Below are 16,621 nucleotides of genomic sequence, written 5' to 3'. Positions count from 1 at the left end.
ATGAAGAGGAGCATCCCTCGTGATGGTGGTGGCAGGGAGTTCGGCTTGGCCTGGCTGGGGCAGAGGAGTCATGTTGGGGAATGGTAGGAGATGCAGATGTCTCTGTCCTGCAGGACTTGGTGGTGGGAAGTGGTGGGAGGAATCAGGGCTCTGGGGTCCCAGCCCAAGCCCTACCAGTCAGGATGAGGCTGACATGGCAGGTGGAGGAACTCCAGCCTCCGCAAGGAAAAGGGCATAGTAAGAGTTGGGACTGCCAAGAGAAGCATCAGGGGCATGGGCTGTGGGCTCCCAGGCTCCGGAAGATCATGGAAGTGAGGTGCCAGGCAGGGCCCTTATGGGAACACAGACCCAAGACCCAATTATTGGGACTGGGTAAAATCAAAGACCCGGTTACTGAAGTAAGTGAATATGGATAAATAATCCACTCAGTTTATTTTGTTGAGCACATATGCCAGGCACCATTCTGGGCACTGGGGATACGTTGGTGAATGGTTCATACAGAATCTTGGCCCTTGGGGAGCTTACATTCTATCGGAAGAGACAGATAGATACACAGGCAATTATAAAATAAAATACCAACTGCTATGAATCCAATTAAAGTAGCATGAAAGAATAAGGCAATGGAGGTAGAACAATAGTTGCATTATTTTATATCAGCTCATCATATACCTCGGAAGGTATCTCTGAGGAAGTGGCAGTTGGGCAAAAACCTGAATGAAGTAAAGGAGCAAGGGGTTAGGGGAAAACATTCCAGGTGGAGGGAACAACAGGTACAAAGGCCTTGAGGCAGGAATGTGCTTGATATATGACTGCTGGGCGGCCTTTGTGGTGCCAGTGTAATAAAATAGAAGGGAGAAGGGGGAAGGGGGAAGCAATGAATTTGGAAAAGCAGCTAGAGGTCAAATCACATAGGCCCATAGACCTCAGTGAGCAGTTTGGTTTCAATAATAGCAATGGTTAACCTTTACAGAGCATGCAGTGGTGCTCAGTACTGTCAGGTAATCAGTATGCATTTACTAGTATTTTAAAAGTGCCTGCTTGGGGGAGTTGATATGATTATCTCCATTCAACAGATGAAGAAACTGAGACTCAGAGAGGTGTGGTGGTTTAAAAGAAGATGGCTGTAGAGTGAGTGATGGGGCCAGAATGTTAGGGTGTCCATATGTTCCAGTTTGCCCTAAATGGTCCACTTAAGACTGCTGCTCCAAAGTAATTTTTAGCCCATTTATGCCTAGTGTTCCATTATTGGAATGCTAAGCATGTGGGAATTATTTATATCCTACCGCTCCAGGTCATTGCCAAGATCTGATTGCAAAACTTCAAAAAATTGCAACCTCAGGCATAAATGGGTTAACAGAACCCCTTTTTACTCTCAAATATATCTTCTACCTCCAAAATTCATACGTTGAAGTTCCAACCCCAAGTAACTCAGCATGCAACAATCTTTGGAGCTAACATCTTTAAAGAGGTGAGTAAGTTAAAACGAACCATTTTCATGGGGCCCAAATCCAATATGACTAGCGTCCTTATAAGAAGAGGAAGATAAACCATGATTCATGAACACAGAAAAATGACCATATGTGAAAACATAGCAAGAAGGTGTCCATCTTCTAGCTAAGAAAAGAGTCCTAAGGGGAAACCAACCCTGCCAGCATGCTGATCTTGGACTCCAGCCTCCAGAACGCTGAGAAAAAAAAATTTCTGTCGTTTAAGCCATTTGGTCTGTAGTATTTTGTCACAGCAGCATGAGCAAACTAATACAGTTGCCTTGCCTTCTAGGACTGGAACCCAGGTCTCTGCTTGGGAAAGCCACATGCTGGCCCTCATGCCATGCTGCCCTTCACTGCTGACATTCTCCTGTCCCACAAATAGCTATTGTTCCTGGAATCTGAGCTGGGAGCTCAGCCTACAGGGGAAGGCAAAGCAGCCCAGCTGCAGGGTGAAAGTTGGACAATTGCTACAATAGCCACGTGTATGCATAACTGTGTACTAAATGGGGTGAATGTCTAACAGCATGTAGGTGTGAATCTGGGTGCTGGGGAAGGGGAACAAGAGGCTGAGCTACTCAGAACAGTACTGCAGAAAGAAAACTACTTTCTCATCAGAGGTGCCTGTGTTCCCAGAGCCCCTGTGCTGGCCTCCTTCACACACTGCCCTCCCCGTGTTGAATGGCCTGTTTATGTCTGGTACCCCACTGCCCATAAACATGTCCACCCAGAAATGATAGCTTTGCCATATATGAAATCCTGGGCCCTTGCATATCACAGTGAAAGTGGCTAAATGGGTTACATACCTGAGCTTTGGAATCACATATATGTGGTTTTGAGTTGTGACTCTGCTACTTTATAGCTCTATGACCCTAGGCAAGAAACTTGCCTTCACTCAGCCTCAGTTTTCTCATCTGGAAAATGGTAATAATAACAGTACCTACGTAACAGCGTTGTAGTGAGGACTCAGATAATGCATGCAAAATGCCGGGCACAGTGACTGGCACGTAAAAAGCATGCATTCATTAACATTAGTCATTAATATTACTAGGTTCTCTATATGGGTTGGTGAAAGCTCTTGAACTTCTGCCATCTTGACCTTATCTGTCTTGTTCAACCTATGCATTCCAGTACAGAAGCATTCCATAATACTTCACACACAATTAGAGCTCAATAAAAATTTCAAAGGATTTCATAAAATGACTGAATTAACAGGCCTCCGTTTTTGCAGCTGTAAAATGAGAGGGCTAGCTTAGGAAATCTCGGAACCCCCTTGAGCTGAGACAGAGTAGGATTCCAGGATGATCCCAGGAACGTGTCTTCATGACGCTCCACATTGGCTCATCTGATTGTCTCCTGATGGTAGACATTCTGAAAAACAGAGGCATGCTGAAGGACAGATGTCACCTGGCCTATCATGAGGGCAGGTCAGGCATGGGAGGAAGTGGGTGCCAGTTTATGTATGGGTCCTTGATAAGCATCCATGCAGGGCACTGGGGCCTGGGACAGAACCCCACTTGCTGCCTGGCTTCTTGGCAGGAGGACAGGGCTCTTCCAGGCATCACCTGGGAACTGGTGACTGAGATAACCTCCAACCATTGCCAATCCTCTGTCCAGAAGACACAAACAGAATGGAAACAGCAGAGACACTACCACCTTAAGCTGATAAGGTGCTCATCTGGGATAGAAGAGTACACACATGCCAGGTCCTCTCTCCAGCCCGGGCTCCAGTTGGGGTGGCTCCTCTGACTTCCCCTTATCTAAGCTCCAGTGGCATTGCTGGTTGGGAATCCGTAACTAGGACTAACATGTGAGACCGTGGGCAGTCTGCTGGGGTAGTAGGAAAGGCAGAGGGAATGTATAGAACCTCTTTCCAGGTAAATGACATGCAGGATTGGAATAGCGGAAACAACTGGCTGTCTACCTTGTGCTAACTGCCTTCACTCTGAGCAGTAGGATTTACACTGCTGAGAATGACAGGTCCATGGAGCACTGGAGGTTGTAGTCATATTTTATTCTCCAGGTGGGCTATCGGCTGCCCTTCACTTCCCTGAGGCAAGGAGGAGGAAAATCTGGCATTTGGAGAGTCAGAGGATCATCAGGCCCATGGACTTGGCACAAGGCTTCAATCCAGGAAGGGTAGATCCATATCGGAGGTACAGGAAGAACTTGAGGCTGAAACTGTGTTCTCTAAAGATAGCAGGCTGCTCCCTCGCCCTTTCCATCCACAGGCCTCAGTCTTCTCCGTAAGATGAGCAAAGTGCATGATGCCAAATCACACCACAATTGCAAGCAATTAGAAGCTTAGTGTCTGCCTTCCCTTCTAGAAAGTTAGTTCCATGAGGACAAGAGCTGGTTTTGTCTTGCTCACTGTTGTACCTACAATGCCTGTGATGTTGGAGATATGCACCATACTACTGTGAAAGAGAGGGACAGAGACAGGGAGGAAGGGAGGAAGGGAGGAGGAGAAACTGAATCACGAAGGAAGGTCACATAAGAGCTATGGGGTGGGGTGAGATGGGGTTGCAGAGAGAAGAATTCGATGTCTGAGTCCCTGCCCACCCTGACCAGAACACTGTGCTATTTCCACAGATGGCTGGGTGAGATGCAACATTGCTGCCCCTCAGACCCTAGCGTCAACTGGGAACATTTGAGGAGAAAGGAAATTTGATCCACAACACAGGGTAAGGTGTGTCTTGAGCTCAGAAAAGCACCTTGTCTCTTCCTTCTGGCCATGCTCAGGCTCCATGACCCTTCTGATGGGGTGCTGGGCAGGGATGGAGGGCCCTCCCTGCTTCCTTCCTCCTCTTCCTGAAGCCCTCCTCTGCCTCAGGATGTGGATCTTTCCCTCTTTCTCCCCCACACAGAGCCTGATTGCTAGCTTGCTTCTCAGGGGGTTGGTGAATAAGCCCTTGGGTGACATTAATTGCCATCAGGCATTAGGGGCCTAATGAGAATCATCTTCTTTGATGACTCCAGCACCTTCTATCCCCAGGGCCTCCAAGAGCTGGCCAGCTCTCCTCAGGCTGCACCTCCCCCCAGCTCCAGACAGATGTGGGGGTGGGGGAAGGGCCAGAGCAGCCCTCTACAGGCCCCAGTACCAAGCGAGGCAGCAACAGCCAGCAGCCAGGGAGGAGGAAGCCTTCCATGAAAAATGCAAGCACATTTTCCAAAAACAAAATGTCACTGTCCTAGATGAAAGGTAACTCTCAGGGTCAAGAGGGCTAGCATGGAGTCAGGCAGATGGAGGGCACGGTTTGAGTGCCCCAGCTGGCTTTCCTCTGACCTGGCCCCACACTCACTCCAGTTGAGTGCAGAGGTATGGAAGGGTGACCCTCAAGATCCATATCCTCCCCAGTAGGGATATGTCCATGGGATTGAAGACCCTGTCCCTCCAGAGCAGGGTAGGATTGAAATTCACCCTCTGGGGATTGGAGTTGATACCCAATGAAGCTATAAAATCATTGCCATGGATCCGATGCCTGGTTGACAGATGAGGTGTGAAGGTTGACTTGCCGGGTCTGATCTAGGTTGCACTCTAATGGAAAGGGCCTGATGGTGGGAACAGACATCACTCCAGCCACCCCTCCCGCTAGTCAGCAGGTGCCTGGGTGAGTATGCAAGAGGGGCAGTTCCCCACCCCCACCTCATGCCTCTTTAAAGGCTTGCTAAACAACCTGTAGGAAAGCACTGTCCCCTCCTCTTCTCCGTCTTCCTTCCCCAGCAACAGAATAAATAGGTTTCCCACAGCTGCGCCCCGGACCCATCCCGCACGAAGCTGAGCCCCAGAGCCCCCGCGGCCCGAGAGGAGCTGGGCACAGCAGCGAGGCTGATTCCCAGCCAGTGCCCAGCGAACTCTGGGGATGGGGGTAGGGTGCCCCCTACCCGCGCCTCTGGAAGAGCGGCTGCAAAACACCTCCGGCGCCCGGTGGGGAGCGTGCATCCTTTGAAAAGGGACATGAGTGACTGCGGTGGCGTCTACCCTGGAGAAACGCAGCTGGGGGAGGTGGAGGCTCCTCCCGCCGCAGCTGGCCGGCCCCGTTCGGGTCCCAGCGCTACCCGGCGTTGGGAAGGAAAAATCAAACATAAAATAGGGGCGAGCGGAATCGCGAGGTCGGCCCTTGGCCCGAGTCTCATTAAGGAGCCGCGCGCGCCCCCAGGCTGGGAATGCGGAATGGACACGTGGACAGAGGAGGGGGAGCTAGGAGTGGGGGAGTCTCCGTGGCGCGCGAGCTGTGGGCCGCGCGCTCCGGGGCCACGTGACCACGGGGAAACTGGGAGGGGTGGGAGTGAGCGCGCCAAGCTCGGCGCCCGCTTCTGCCCGGGTGGGCGCTGAATCCCGGACGGAGGAGGAGGGCGGGCGAACGCGAGTGTGTGTGTCTCTCTCGAGTCATTTACGGCGGAGCAGCCGGCGCGAGCGCCGAGGAGGCGGCGACGGCGGCGGCGGCTGCTTCGTGCAACTGTGGCTTCCCCCACCTCCTCTTCCTTTTTGCTCCTCGATTCTTCTTCTTCCCCCACACACGTCCATGGGAAGCCGGCTCCCCTGCCAGCACCTCCTCTCCTCTCGGCCCCGTAGGCACCAGCTGCCGCTTCCCTGGGCGCAGGCTGCGCAGGTGCCGGCTGCCCTGGCCCCTGGCGCCGCGCCCGCGTCTCACCGCCCGCAGCCCGGACTGGCGCGGCGATCCGCTCGTCCAAACTGATTCGGAGGGAGCGGGAGCCGATGCCCGGCAGCATCGAGACAGCGGGCGAACGGGCGTCCGGGGACAGGGTGGGGGCGGCGGGGAGGAGGCGTCGGAGACTCTGAACCCCAGAAAAGTTCAAGGTTTGTGCAGGTTCCCCCAGGGAAGGCGAGGAGCGAGGCGGGGCAGCGCGCCCCTCTGCCGAGACAGCGAGACCTTAGCGGGGTGGCCCGGAGCTGCCGCAAGCTGCAGAAGCCCCTCTGCATCTTACAGCGTTTATGGTCATCAAGCTGGAGTCGACGTCTTGGGCAGGAAGGGCTCGGGGCAGGGCGCATTAGCCGGCTTTCTCGCTCCCTCGCTTCTCCAAGCCCCATCTACATGGGGCAGCCCGTTCTGGACGCGCCACCCTTGCTCCAGCCGCCGAGCGGCTGCCTGGGCAGGAGGCGCTGAGCCGGCCTGTGTGGAGCCTGGGCCCTGATCCAGACTGGAGAAAGCGCGCTGGAGCGGAGAAGCGAGCCTTGCGAGGGGACAAACATCTGGCCGCCCGCCTCGGGCATCCGGTCTGGGCGTCGCCTAGGGTGGTGGCGACCCGCGTCGCCAGTTTCAGCACCGCACGGAAACTTTTCCTTCTCCAGATGGATTAAAGTTGTCTGGATTTTCTCTTTCTTTGAGAAAGACAGCATTCATTTGCACCTGACCTGGGATTTTTATGCTGGGCTGCTGCAGGGGCTTGGAGGAAGAAAGCGGCGCTATCCATGTGCGGTTACTACCGAAACCGAGGAAATTGGGGATTGCGTTGGAAGTCTGCACCCTCGAGTGAGTTCGGATTCGAGCTGGGCCGTGGGGCCGGGAGATTCAGCACTGGGCTCTAGGTAGCCCCCGGGACGCCCGCGGCCACCGGGCTCCGGACTGCACGTGCAGCTCCCCCCGCGCCTCGCAGATCCTGCAGGGGGCACCAGCTGGGGGAGGTGGAGGCTCCTCCCGCCCGGAGCTGCGCCCCCACCGGCTCCGAGGGTGTAGCCGCCAGCGCCTGGGACGCCCCCTCCCCGCAAAGTGTCCCCGAATTGCACTCTGTGGTCCCGGAGCTGCATCTGAGACAGCCGGGCGCCACGGCAGCCCTGAGTTGGATGTGACCAAGCCCAGCCTGGGGCCAAGTCGTCGTCGACTGTTGCCCTCTCGGACCCCTCCCGCCCCCGCCTCGGCCATGGCCCCGGGGATGTCGGGCCGCGGCGGCGCCGCCCTGCTCTGCCTCTCAGCGCTGCTCGCCCACGGTAAGTGTCGCGGCGCGGACTCGGGGTGAGGATGCGGCAGGCGCCACTGGAGGGGGTACGGGGAAGGCTGGGGAGAGGAGCACCCACACCCCCTGGACTCGCAGCCGCCACTCCGGGTTTGGCGTCTCTGGCTGCAGCTCGAGTTACCGCCAGCCCCCGAGCCCTCCGGCGAGCTCAGCTGAGGGGACCGAGCCCGGCGCCAGAAAAGGGTGGGGGGAGGGTGTCGCTCCAGTCCTCTCCTGGTTATAAAGAAGGGTTCGAACCCGAAGGTCTGGGGGCGTGTCCGCCCACGGAAATCTAGAGGGATCCGAGGGATCCTCCGGATCGCGTCCAGGCCGACCCCCGCCCCCGTCTCCCCCTGCAGCCGGCCGGGCTGGGGGCTGTTGGGATCCACCGGGATCGCGTCTTTCCCCGCCCCGGGCGCGCAGGCCGGTGCGGGGCCGCGCCGCCCGTCGCCTCGCTTCCTGCGGCGGTCCTCGGGAAGGGAAGTGGACTGACTCCGGGCCGGGGAGCCGCCGCGGCTCGCACGCCCGCGGTCCTGTGAGCTGCATCTAAATGGCCGGCTTAGGCGAGCCCGGAGGGCGGGGGTCTGGGCACCGGCACAGGCCGGGGCCGTGGGCCGCGGGCCGCGCGCGGAGGGAGCGGGCTCCGCGCTCTCGCATTCTGCAATCTGTTGCGTCTGCTCCCCAGGCTCGCCCCGGGCTCCGCGGTAAAGGGGGTGGGAGAAGGAGGGATTGGGGTTGGCGCGCTTTGGCGGTGGGACAGCGGGCATACGGGTGGGGGGCAGCGGGTTTTTGAACAGCCCCCAAGAGTGGGAACTCAGACCAGAGGGAAGGAGGCTGCAGCGGGCCTTCCGCAAGCTGGAGACGCTCCAGGAGGCGAGGGGAGCAGACCGAGGTGGGAGGGAGAAAGCTCCGAAAGGAGAGTGGAGAAGCGGGGCCGTCTGCTCTCTCCTAACGTGAAACCAGCCGACCTGGGATACATTTTCTTAACCAGCAAGGCGTGGCGGGGTTGGGGGGCGGGGGTGTTTCGATGCTCCACGCTGAGGGGTGAGCCTCAGGCAGAATGGAGGGCGCTTAGATGGAGGGGGCAGTGGGCTCTCCGCATTGGTGGAGCGCCCTCAGTGTGCCGGGCTCAGCTCTTGCCCAGATCTGCCCAGTCCCTAAGAGCCTGCTCAAGCTCGCCAGGAGTGTGCCCAAGGTCTCTAACCAGCGGCCTCTTTCACCCTGACCAAAGCGCATTCTCAAGGTTGAGAGAATAAGAAAAAGAGGGGCTCTCGGAATCGTAGGGTCCTGGGGCTAGGAGGGGGACGGGGAGCAGGCAGACCTCCCTCTATGGGTGGCTTGGTTATTCCCAGCTGAGGTAACTCCAGGGGGGTTGTTTTGCGTTCAGTTCACCAGAGACAGCTAACCTCAGTTCTCTATGGGAGGAATAGGCAGAGCAGCGAGCCAGCAGGGGGGCGAGGGTGAGGTGGGGCGAAGTGGGAGCATAGCGGGGAACCAGAAATCTCTAGGCTCTGTATGCAACACTGAGAATGAAGGTGGGGGAGAGGGAGGTGGGCTGCCTGTCTGCGCACTGGAGCTGCATGGGCTGCACTTGTGACCTAGCACTGGCCGGCAGGGAGTTTCCCTGCCCAGTAGGAGGAAGCCCAGAAACCCAGGCCTGAGTCTAGGTGGGTTCTTCCCCTCTTCTTACATCTTGCTGTCGGAGTTCCCTTCCCAAAGCCCGACCATGGCGTCACCTCAAACGCTAATGATGGGCAGCTCAAACTCTGTCATTAGGGCCCCTCTGCCCACCTTCCGGATCCCTGAGCCTGGAATTAAAGATTCCTTTCCCTTCCTCACCTGCCAGAATCCTGCCTGTTCCTAAGACGCAGTTCCAGCTGGGCCTTAGCGTCCTGGCTGCCTTCCCTCGGTCTTGGCCTTGGCCTCCTTTTTTCCTTAGGCACCAGTGCCCTCTCTGTGCCCCAGTAGTCCTGGATTGGTGGAGGCAGAGCCATGGGCTTATTCCCTGTCTCTCCACACAGCCAGTGCCTAACACAGTGACAGCACACCTAGGGCAGAGGGCTTGGCTGCCTGAGCAGAAAGAAGGTATTTGAGGAGGTAGGGTCTGAATCGCCCTACTGAGCGGACATTTCCCCTCCTGACTATCTGGCTCCCTTTCCAAGCTCCTTCCCTGAGTCCTGAACTCTCTTCTCCATCCCATGTCTCAGTCTCCCCTGCCTCAGAGAAGGGTGCCAGCAGATACTTAAAACTTGGGGGATCCCCCAGATGGGTAAGGCCAGTATGATAGAAATCCCCCCACAATAAAACCCCATCTCCCCTGGGCTGCCCTCCTCCTCCAGGGCTGCCTGACACCTACCTAGCCACCCCTTCCCTCTGTTAAGAATAGGGTCCGGGGACTTAGTCTCCCTTTAAACTGACTCTTGGTTGGGGTTCCGGGGCTTTTCTAAAATGCTGGGAGATAGAGGGACAGTTGCAGTTTTCTGTGCCTGGCAGGCAATTGAGGTCACAGGGTTCTGACCACACAGCCAGACTGGGAGCCAAGTGGCCTGGGTTTCAGTCTGATTCTGGCACCACCAGGCAGGGTGACCTTGGGCTGCCTCCCTCACATTCCCCATCTTCCACAGGCAGCGTGGTCTCTGGCCTTTCTTTCCCCTTTCCAGTTTCTGCCAGGACTCCTGGACAGAGACCATGTGTGAATGGAGCCTCACTACCTTTTCAGGGCCCAGTTCAGCCCATGAGATAGGCAGAGTGGTGTGTTTGGGCACCTCTACACTGTTCCCAGCCTTCTTCCAGGGAACATCTGTGAAGGCCACTTTCTTGTATCTAATATTAGGGGAGACTCCCAGCCCCACTGTTAGTTTGAATAGGAGTTTAGGGGTCAGCGTGGTGAATAAATCTGTTAGAGGGCTGATTATGTCAGCTCCCTACTCAGGAACAATTACTGGTTCCCCACAGCCTCTAGGATCAAGGGTACACTCATTGCCCTGGCATCCAAAGCCGTTTATGATCTTGTCCCAATCCACATCTTCACTTCAAAGATACTGGCCTCTCGCCATCCTCTGTGTGCCCTATGAGGTATTGCTTTTCTCACTTTCCTGCCTTTCTGCTTTTGCACCCACCAGCCCCTCCATCTGGAATACTTTGCCTCCAGAAATTCTTACTTAACCTTCAAAGCGGAGTTCAAATGTCACCTCCTCCAGGGAGCCTCCGTAGATTACCCCCTAGCTTCTCACCAGCAGTCCCCATACCCCGATAGAAATAAATGAACTTTTTCCATGACTTCTTTGGTACTTCATGCTACTTTTCTAGCACTTTTTCCTCATAGGCTGCTGTGTGAGGGGTACACATGGGCATGCTTACCTGTGCAATCCTCCTAATCCCCACGTTCTTGCATTTAGGGTAGGAGCCATGTCTTCTATGTGTTTGCATGGCTCTCCAGTGTTTGACACATAGCAGGTGCTCAGAAGAAATGGATGGGGTAGGAGGACAACTCTGTATTGAGGGACCCTCCCAGCATCAGTTGAAAAGGGAGCTCTGGGGTAGAGGGCAGAAGAGGGGCAGGGGAGGAGACAGGCAGAGATACCACAAAGAGAGCAAGAGGATGGAGCAGGCCCATGCCATGCCCATTGAGTGGGCACATACAAGACCCATGTGTCTCCGGTGACATGTTATGACATGGTCTCACAGGATACAAATGTAGTGTCCAGGGTCATTCTGAATACATGATCTCAAAACATGTGTCCTCACCTCCATGATCCCCAGCCCAGCAACCTTGAGTTTCTCCTGCGGGTTGTGTCCACACCCCTACCCCATCCCCCGATCACCCAAGCCCTGAGCCCTTTTGGAGATGCAGGAGGAACACAGCAGGACAGGGTAAGCACCAGCCCTTGGGAGACCCCTTTATTGCCAGGCGTGAGGGATGATGCTTGCTTCCCCTCTCCCACACCCATCTTTCTTCTGGCCACATGCAGCCGTATTCACAACACAGCCTTGTTAATGTTTAAGACCAGTAGGTGGGGATGTGTTATAAACTTGGTGGCAGGAAATGAGCTTTATTGGAATCCATTCTGAGGACGGCTGGTGCTTCGCTGTGGGAGATAAGGCCACTGTGGAATACCAGAGCTGGACTTGGGTGTCTCCTAGGCCCTTGCCTGGGGCCTGTCTGGAACTGACAGACCCTGGACTTGAGATTGGTAGTGAGTGCTGGCGATGCTGCAGAAATTGAAACCCTGAGAGGCACCAACTCCCACCACTGGGGTCTGGCCCACCTACCTGGGGCAGGGGAGTGTGCAATAGGGGGCAGGGTCTCACCTTGTTGCCCTGCACATAATGATGTCCAAAACACTGAAAGAGGAACCACCAAATCCAACCTCATGTGGATGAGGAAATGGACACACAGGGAAGGGACTGGCCAAGCTCACTCTGCAAGTTTGTTCTGGAATCAGAACAAGCACCAGAGCCCAAATGGGGCTCCTGGCTTGGCTGTCTGCCCCAGACCCCTCAACAGATTCCACCACCTCTACTATCCCCTCTCTCTGCAGCTTCTTCCAGTGATGGGCTTCTAGCCTCAAGCCAGCCTCTGGTTGCAAGCAGTCATGATAATCAATTACTAGTAGCATTCATTAATAAACCTTACCAAGTGCTGTGAAAGAAATGTGAGGGAGTCCAGACCTGACCCCCAGCTCTTTCAGTAGCTCAAAGTCCAACTTGGGGGAATGAGACAAAGGTCCAAAGTCTTGAAATTCAAAGCAGTTTGAAATCACACAGTCCTCAGGATACAGGATATCTGGGTTCAAACCCTGACTTTGTCATCAGTTTGCTGTGCAGCCACAGGAATTTGACCTACTTCTCTGGGTCTTGTTTTCTTGCTCTCCCAAATGCGAGGGGGCAGTGCCCTCCAAGCCCCCTCCCAACTCTTTTGTTCTGTGATGGAGAAGCCCCTTCTTACCTCCCTCATCTTTCTCTGTCCGAGCACACGCCTCTCTCCCCAAGCACACGCCACTCTCCCCTGATTCCTGCAGCCGATGCTAACAAGTGGAAGAATCGTATTCTTCCTCCCCATTTCCTCCCCAGGGTCTTCCTTACTTCTTCCTTGCCCGTGCTCAACACAGAATTTTAATAAGAGATTAATGAACCAGTTGTGTGTGTGTGTGTGTGTTTAGGAACATAAATTTCTTTAAAAATTTTCCTTCTCTGTCTTCTTAAATGAAAAGAAAAGTAGGCCTTCTTATCACCAATTCAGCTGGCTCTGCCATACTCCAGCAGTCCCCAAGGATGGGACAGTGTATCACAGAGCACCCACACTCAGCTAGCTACTGCACGGGTCTCTGGGGGACAAATGCACTGCCCAGAGAAAGCGGGGACTGAGACAGGTGAGCCAATGTTGCAACAAGTGGGGACAAGCAAGCCATTAGAGTGGTCTCAGCACCCACAGTCCGAGTCCAGGCACCATTATCTCCTTTCTGCTGTGTCATTTGACCCTTTCAGCTCCCCACCACCACCACCTCCCACCCATTCTCTGCCATACACACTTCCATCCCAGGCCCTGCTGGCTAGCAGACAACCCAGCAAGATGAAGTGGAAAATGGAAGCAGTTACCTAGATAATTCAATGCTTGTTGCACGAATGAATGAGTGCAAGGATGAATAATTCAATGCAAAAAAAGGGAAGTAGAAAAGATAATTGAAGAAAATCTCTTTTTGCCTAAATTATCTAGGACATTACCTGCCCTCAAAAAGTTCTGCTTTTTATCAAACTGTAATCCTTCCTGCTGCATTCTCACCCACACTTTTTTTGGCCTGTGAGAATGAGCAGCTGGTTATTCTCTTCTCTTACATGACTTTTTTTGTTCAGTTCAAACTGACGGCAGTGGGCAGGATGTGTGCTTGCTGGCAGAACTTCTCAGATTTTCTGTTTCCCTGGGCCTATCTTTCACGACCACTGGAGCTGGAGAATGAGGTTACCAGGATGGATAGGATGACTCTTAAAATGGTCCAGGTTCTCAGCAGCATCTCCATCCAAGAATTCCCAGAACTGAACATCAGACCCCACGGGGCCCTGGCCCTGAGAGAAAAGGCAGCTAGGATACCCCACCCTTACTCCTAAACCCCTCCCCAGGAACACAGCCCTGGAGCTGGCCAACCCTTAAACAGAATTAGTCACAGTCACAGAGTGGCAACCTCTCTCTTTTTCTGAAGAAGAAAAGCTGTGGCAGTGGGGGGGAATGGTTCTTGCACTTGGGGAGCACCCAGTATAACAAGGGAGGCAAATTTCCATCTTCAGAGAGGCCCCAATAAGATGAGGGAGGCATAGCTCCAGATCTCAGGGGTAGCCTTTATTCCTTGCATGGTGAGGGTCTGATAGTGACTGATGACCACTTTGCCCAGAGACTGAGGACCCCACAACCTTCTCAGCCCCTCCTGGTCTCTCCTTCCCTACCTCAGCCCCCAGGGTTTTGGGGGAGCCTGGCTCTGGTCCAGAAGCCAGGGTATTTTTAGTAGCTTGGTACAGGTGATGCAGCGGCCTTGTCATGGTGGAAGAATGGTGTTGGTGGGAGGTAGGAGCACAGGTGCACACTCATGTGCACACCCACTCAGTCACGGCCACACACTGCTAAGCTTGAGCATTCTAACTCTTCTCCAGTTCAGATCCATGATGGCTTTGTTTGTCACATTGGCTGCTATGTGAAGGCAGCACTGTGATCCCCTTTTTATGCAAGGCAAAGCTGAGGCTCAACAGAGTCCTGGCCACACTGGCTTTTGAAGTCATGACCCTGCCTTCGGAGGTCTTCTTGCCATACCTCTCTGTCTCCTGCCAACAGAATCAGCACAGATGCAGGCAGCCAGCCATGCGAGCCCATATACCTGAGTGAGTCCTGCCGGGTGCTGTCAGGGCCCACTGACCCTCCAGTTTCCTCTGAGCCTTTCTCTTCCCTTGCCCTCCATGCTTCTTTCAGTCCCTCGAATAAGTCATGCTCTTTTGCATGTCACAGTCTTTGTGCATGCTGTTCCCTCTGACCAGAACACTCACACTCTTCCACTCCATTGCCTACTCAGCTGTCAGGGCAGAGCATATCCACCACTTCTTCCTGGAAGCCCATCCCTATTCTAAGAACAAGGACCCACTACCCACTGCAACTCATTGCAGATTTGCTGTGGTTTTAATTCTGCATTGCCTGGCTTCCTGCTGGCCAAAAGCTCAAATAGACCTGGACCGTGTGTGATCTTTTCTCTGCCTCTGTATTCCCAGAGTCTGTCTGGGATGTGATGTCTGGAATAAACTAGGCAACCGATGACTTGTCAAATGAATCAATGAATGAATCATTGTGCACATACAGGCACACAGAGACGTTGTCACTCAACAAGTATTCAGTTAGTGCTTACTACGTGCCAAGCACTGTTCTAGGCATTTGGTTGTAGTCAGCGCGCACAACAAAAATCCCTGCATTCATGGTGGGTATGTTTGTCAGAGGAGGGATGCACAATATACATTCTTATGTATATTGTGGGTGGGGAAGGCAGACAGTAAAAAATAAATTCATTGAATAAGTGAATTATATATGTTCAAAGGCAATGAGTGGTTTTTGTTGTTTTGTTGTTGTTTTTCTGAGACGGAGTCTCACTCTGTCACCCAGGTGGTCACCCAGGCTGGAGTGCAGTGGTGCCATCTCAGCTCACTGCAACCACTGTCTCCTGGGTTCAAGTGATTCTCCTGCCTCAGCCTCCCGAGTAGCTGAGACTGCAGGTGTGCACCACCACACCTAGCTAATTTTTGTGTTTTTGGTAGAGATGGGGTTTCACCATGTTGGCCAGGCTGGTCTCGAACTCCTGACTTCAGGTGATTCACCCACCTTGGCCTCCCAAAGTGCTGGGATTACAGGCAAGTGCTATTTATTTTAAAGGCAGGGAAGCAGGGTGAGGGGAATTGGGAAATCTGAGGTGGGTGTGTATGTCAGGGGAGGGATGCGTAGCATTAATACCAATGATCAGTTGATAGAATGTCCTTTGGCAAAGACATTAAGGAGGTGAGAGAGAAACTAAGTGAATATCTGAGAGCCTTCGGAGCGGAGGGACCAGTCAGGATAAGAGCCCTAGGGGGAGTGGGCTTGACCATTCAAAGAACAGCAAGGAGGCCAGCGGGGCAGAGCACCTGGACGGACCAGGAGGGAGGGGAAAGGGCCAGGGGCGCCCTTGTAGTCACAGTGACTGGCAGGCTGAGGGAAATAGGGAGCTATCATGATGGAGGCCACATGCCGGCTGTTCTCATCTGCCCAGGGCACATGGGATGCTAAGCAACCTTCAATGTATTTCACAGATTTGGATTTTCTTACTAATTACCTGCCTTTACAAAAAATCAGTTCAGGGGCAGGGATTACAAGCACTTGTTTGGCCTGTCTGATCTTACACCACTCTGATTTGGGGAGTGCAATAGTGGCAGGTGTGGGGGTCCTTGTGTTCAGGGACTGCAAAGTCAACTTCTTCTGAGTCCCTGAGCACCCCGCAAAGGCCCTGGGTTACCTGTTGCTCTGACCTTACTGCCTGTTGCCGTTCTATGTCTGCAAATGCCTTAGTTGGTAGTCCGTCCACCCACCACCGGAGCCCTGCCACCGCATGACAGCTGCAGCCCACACCTCCTAGCCAAGGAGGTGACCTGCCCCAGGATGACCACATTGTCCCCTGCCCTGTCTCTACTGGAGAGAGGCTGGCTTATGGGGTCTTTTTCCAAAAGCAAGGAACTATTGGATTGGAAATAGGAAAAATGGCCATTTTCTCAGCTGCCAACACAGCAGAGAAATGATCTCAATTTTCTATGGCTGTACTCGGCAGGATAAAAACTGCCATCAGCCAGCCCCATGCATGAGAGGTCTGAAATGCTGTGGGAGGTGGTCGGGTGAGAGGCAAGGGTACTGGCATGGTGCAGAGGGGTGGGCTCCGTCCTGGGGCATTGCCAGCCCTCCTGCCTGGGAAGTTCGCCCCCACCTCCAGCCACCACTGACCACACACCTGTGTCTGAGCAGTTATTGAACTAGCTAGTTATTTCAATGGTCACTTATGAAATGAGCACCTGCTATGAGCCACACCCTGTGCTGGACACCAGGAATCTTCCCCCCCCCCCCCCCCCCCCGGAGCTGGCTATGGACTCTATTCTCTTGGCTTGGTCCCGACACTCATAGCTTTCCT

At 54.2% G+C, this 16,621-nt stretch overlaps 2 protein-coding genes across 2 annotated transcripts in view; one reads left to right on the top strand and one right to left on the bottom strand.

Moving 5' to 3' along the window:
- Window positions 1–400: 400 nt before the first annotated feature.
- LOC101137349 (uncharacterized protein TMEM132E-DT) lies at window positions 401–5,663 on the bottom strand. The gene is made up of 2 exons (XM_004041946.5): window positions 5,165–5,663; window positions 401–3,904 (listed from the first exon to the last, which is right to left on the bottom strand). Exons 1-2 carry the CDS (start codon window positions 5,572–5,574, stop codon window positions 3,811–3,813), a joined length of 504 nt encoding a protein of 167 aa, XP_004041994.3. The 5' UTR covers window positions 5,575–5,663; the 3' UTR covers window positions 401–3,810.
- A 161-nt stretch (window positions 5,664–5,824) lies between these two features.
- Window positions 5,825–16,621, top strand: part of TMEM132E (transmembrane protein 132E) — a 59,815-nt gene continuing 49,018 nt past the window's right edge. The window contains exon 1 of the mRNA XM_055388497.2: window positions 5,825–7,437. Coding sequence (XP_055244472.2) covers window positions 7,371–7,437 — 67 coding nt within the window. The 5' untranslated portion in view covers window positions 5,825–7,370. The remainder of the gene's footprint in view (window positions 7,438–16,621) is intronic.

The sequence above is a fragment of the Gorilla gorilla genome, chromosome 4 (genome assembly GCF_029281585.2).
Source record: "Gorilla gorilla gorilla isolate KB3781 chromosome 4, NHGRI_mGorGor1-v2.1_pri, whole genome shotgun sequence".
In the NCBI taxonomy this organism is placed as follows: domain Eukaryota; kingdom Metazoa; phylum Chordata; class Mammalia; order Primates; family Hominidae; genus Gorilla; species Gorilla gorilla.
Note: the sequence above shows the minus strand (reverse complement) of the source record. Positions and strands in the feature narration are given on the sequence as shown.

Coding starts and splice junctions, on each gene's coding strand:
- LOC101137349 (XM_004041946.5), bottom strand. CDS start 5,574: ATGTTTGATTTTTCCTTCCCAACGCCGGGTAGCGCTGGGACCCGAACG. Junction 3,905..5,164: donor GGGACAGTGCTTTCCTACAG/GTTGTTTAGCAA, acceptor TCTCTTTCACAG/TAGTATGGTGCATATCTCCA.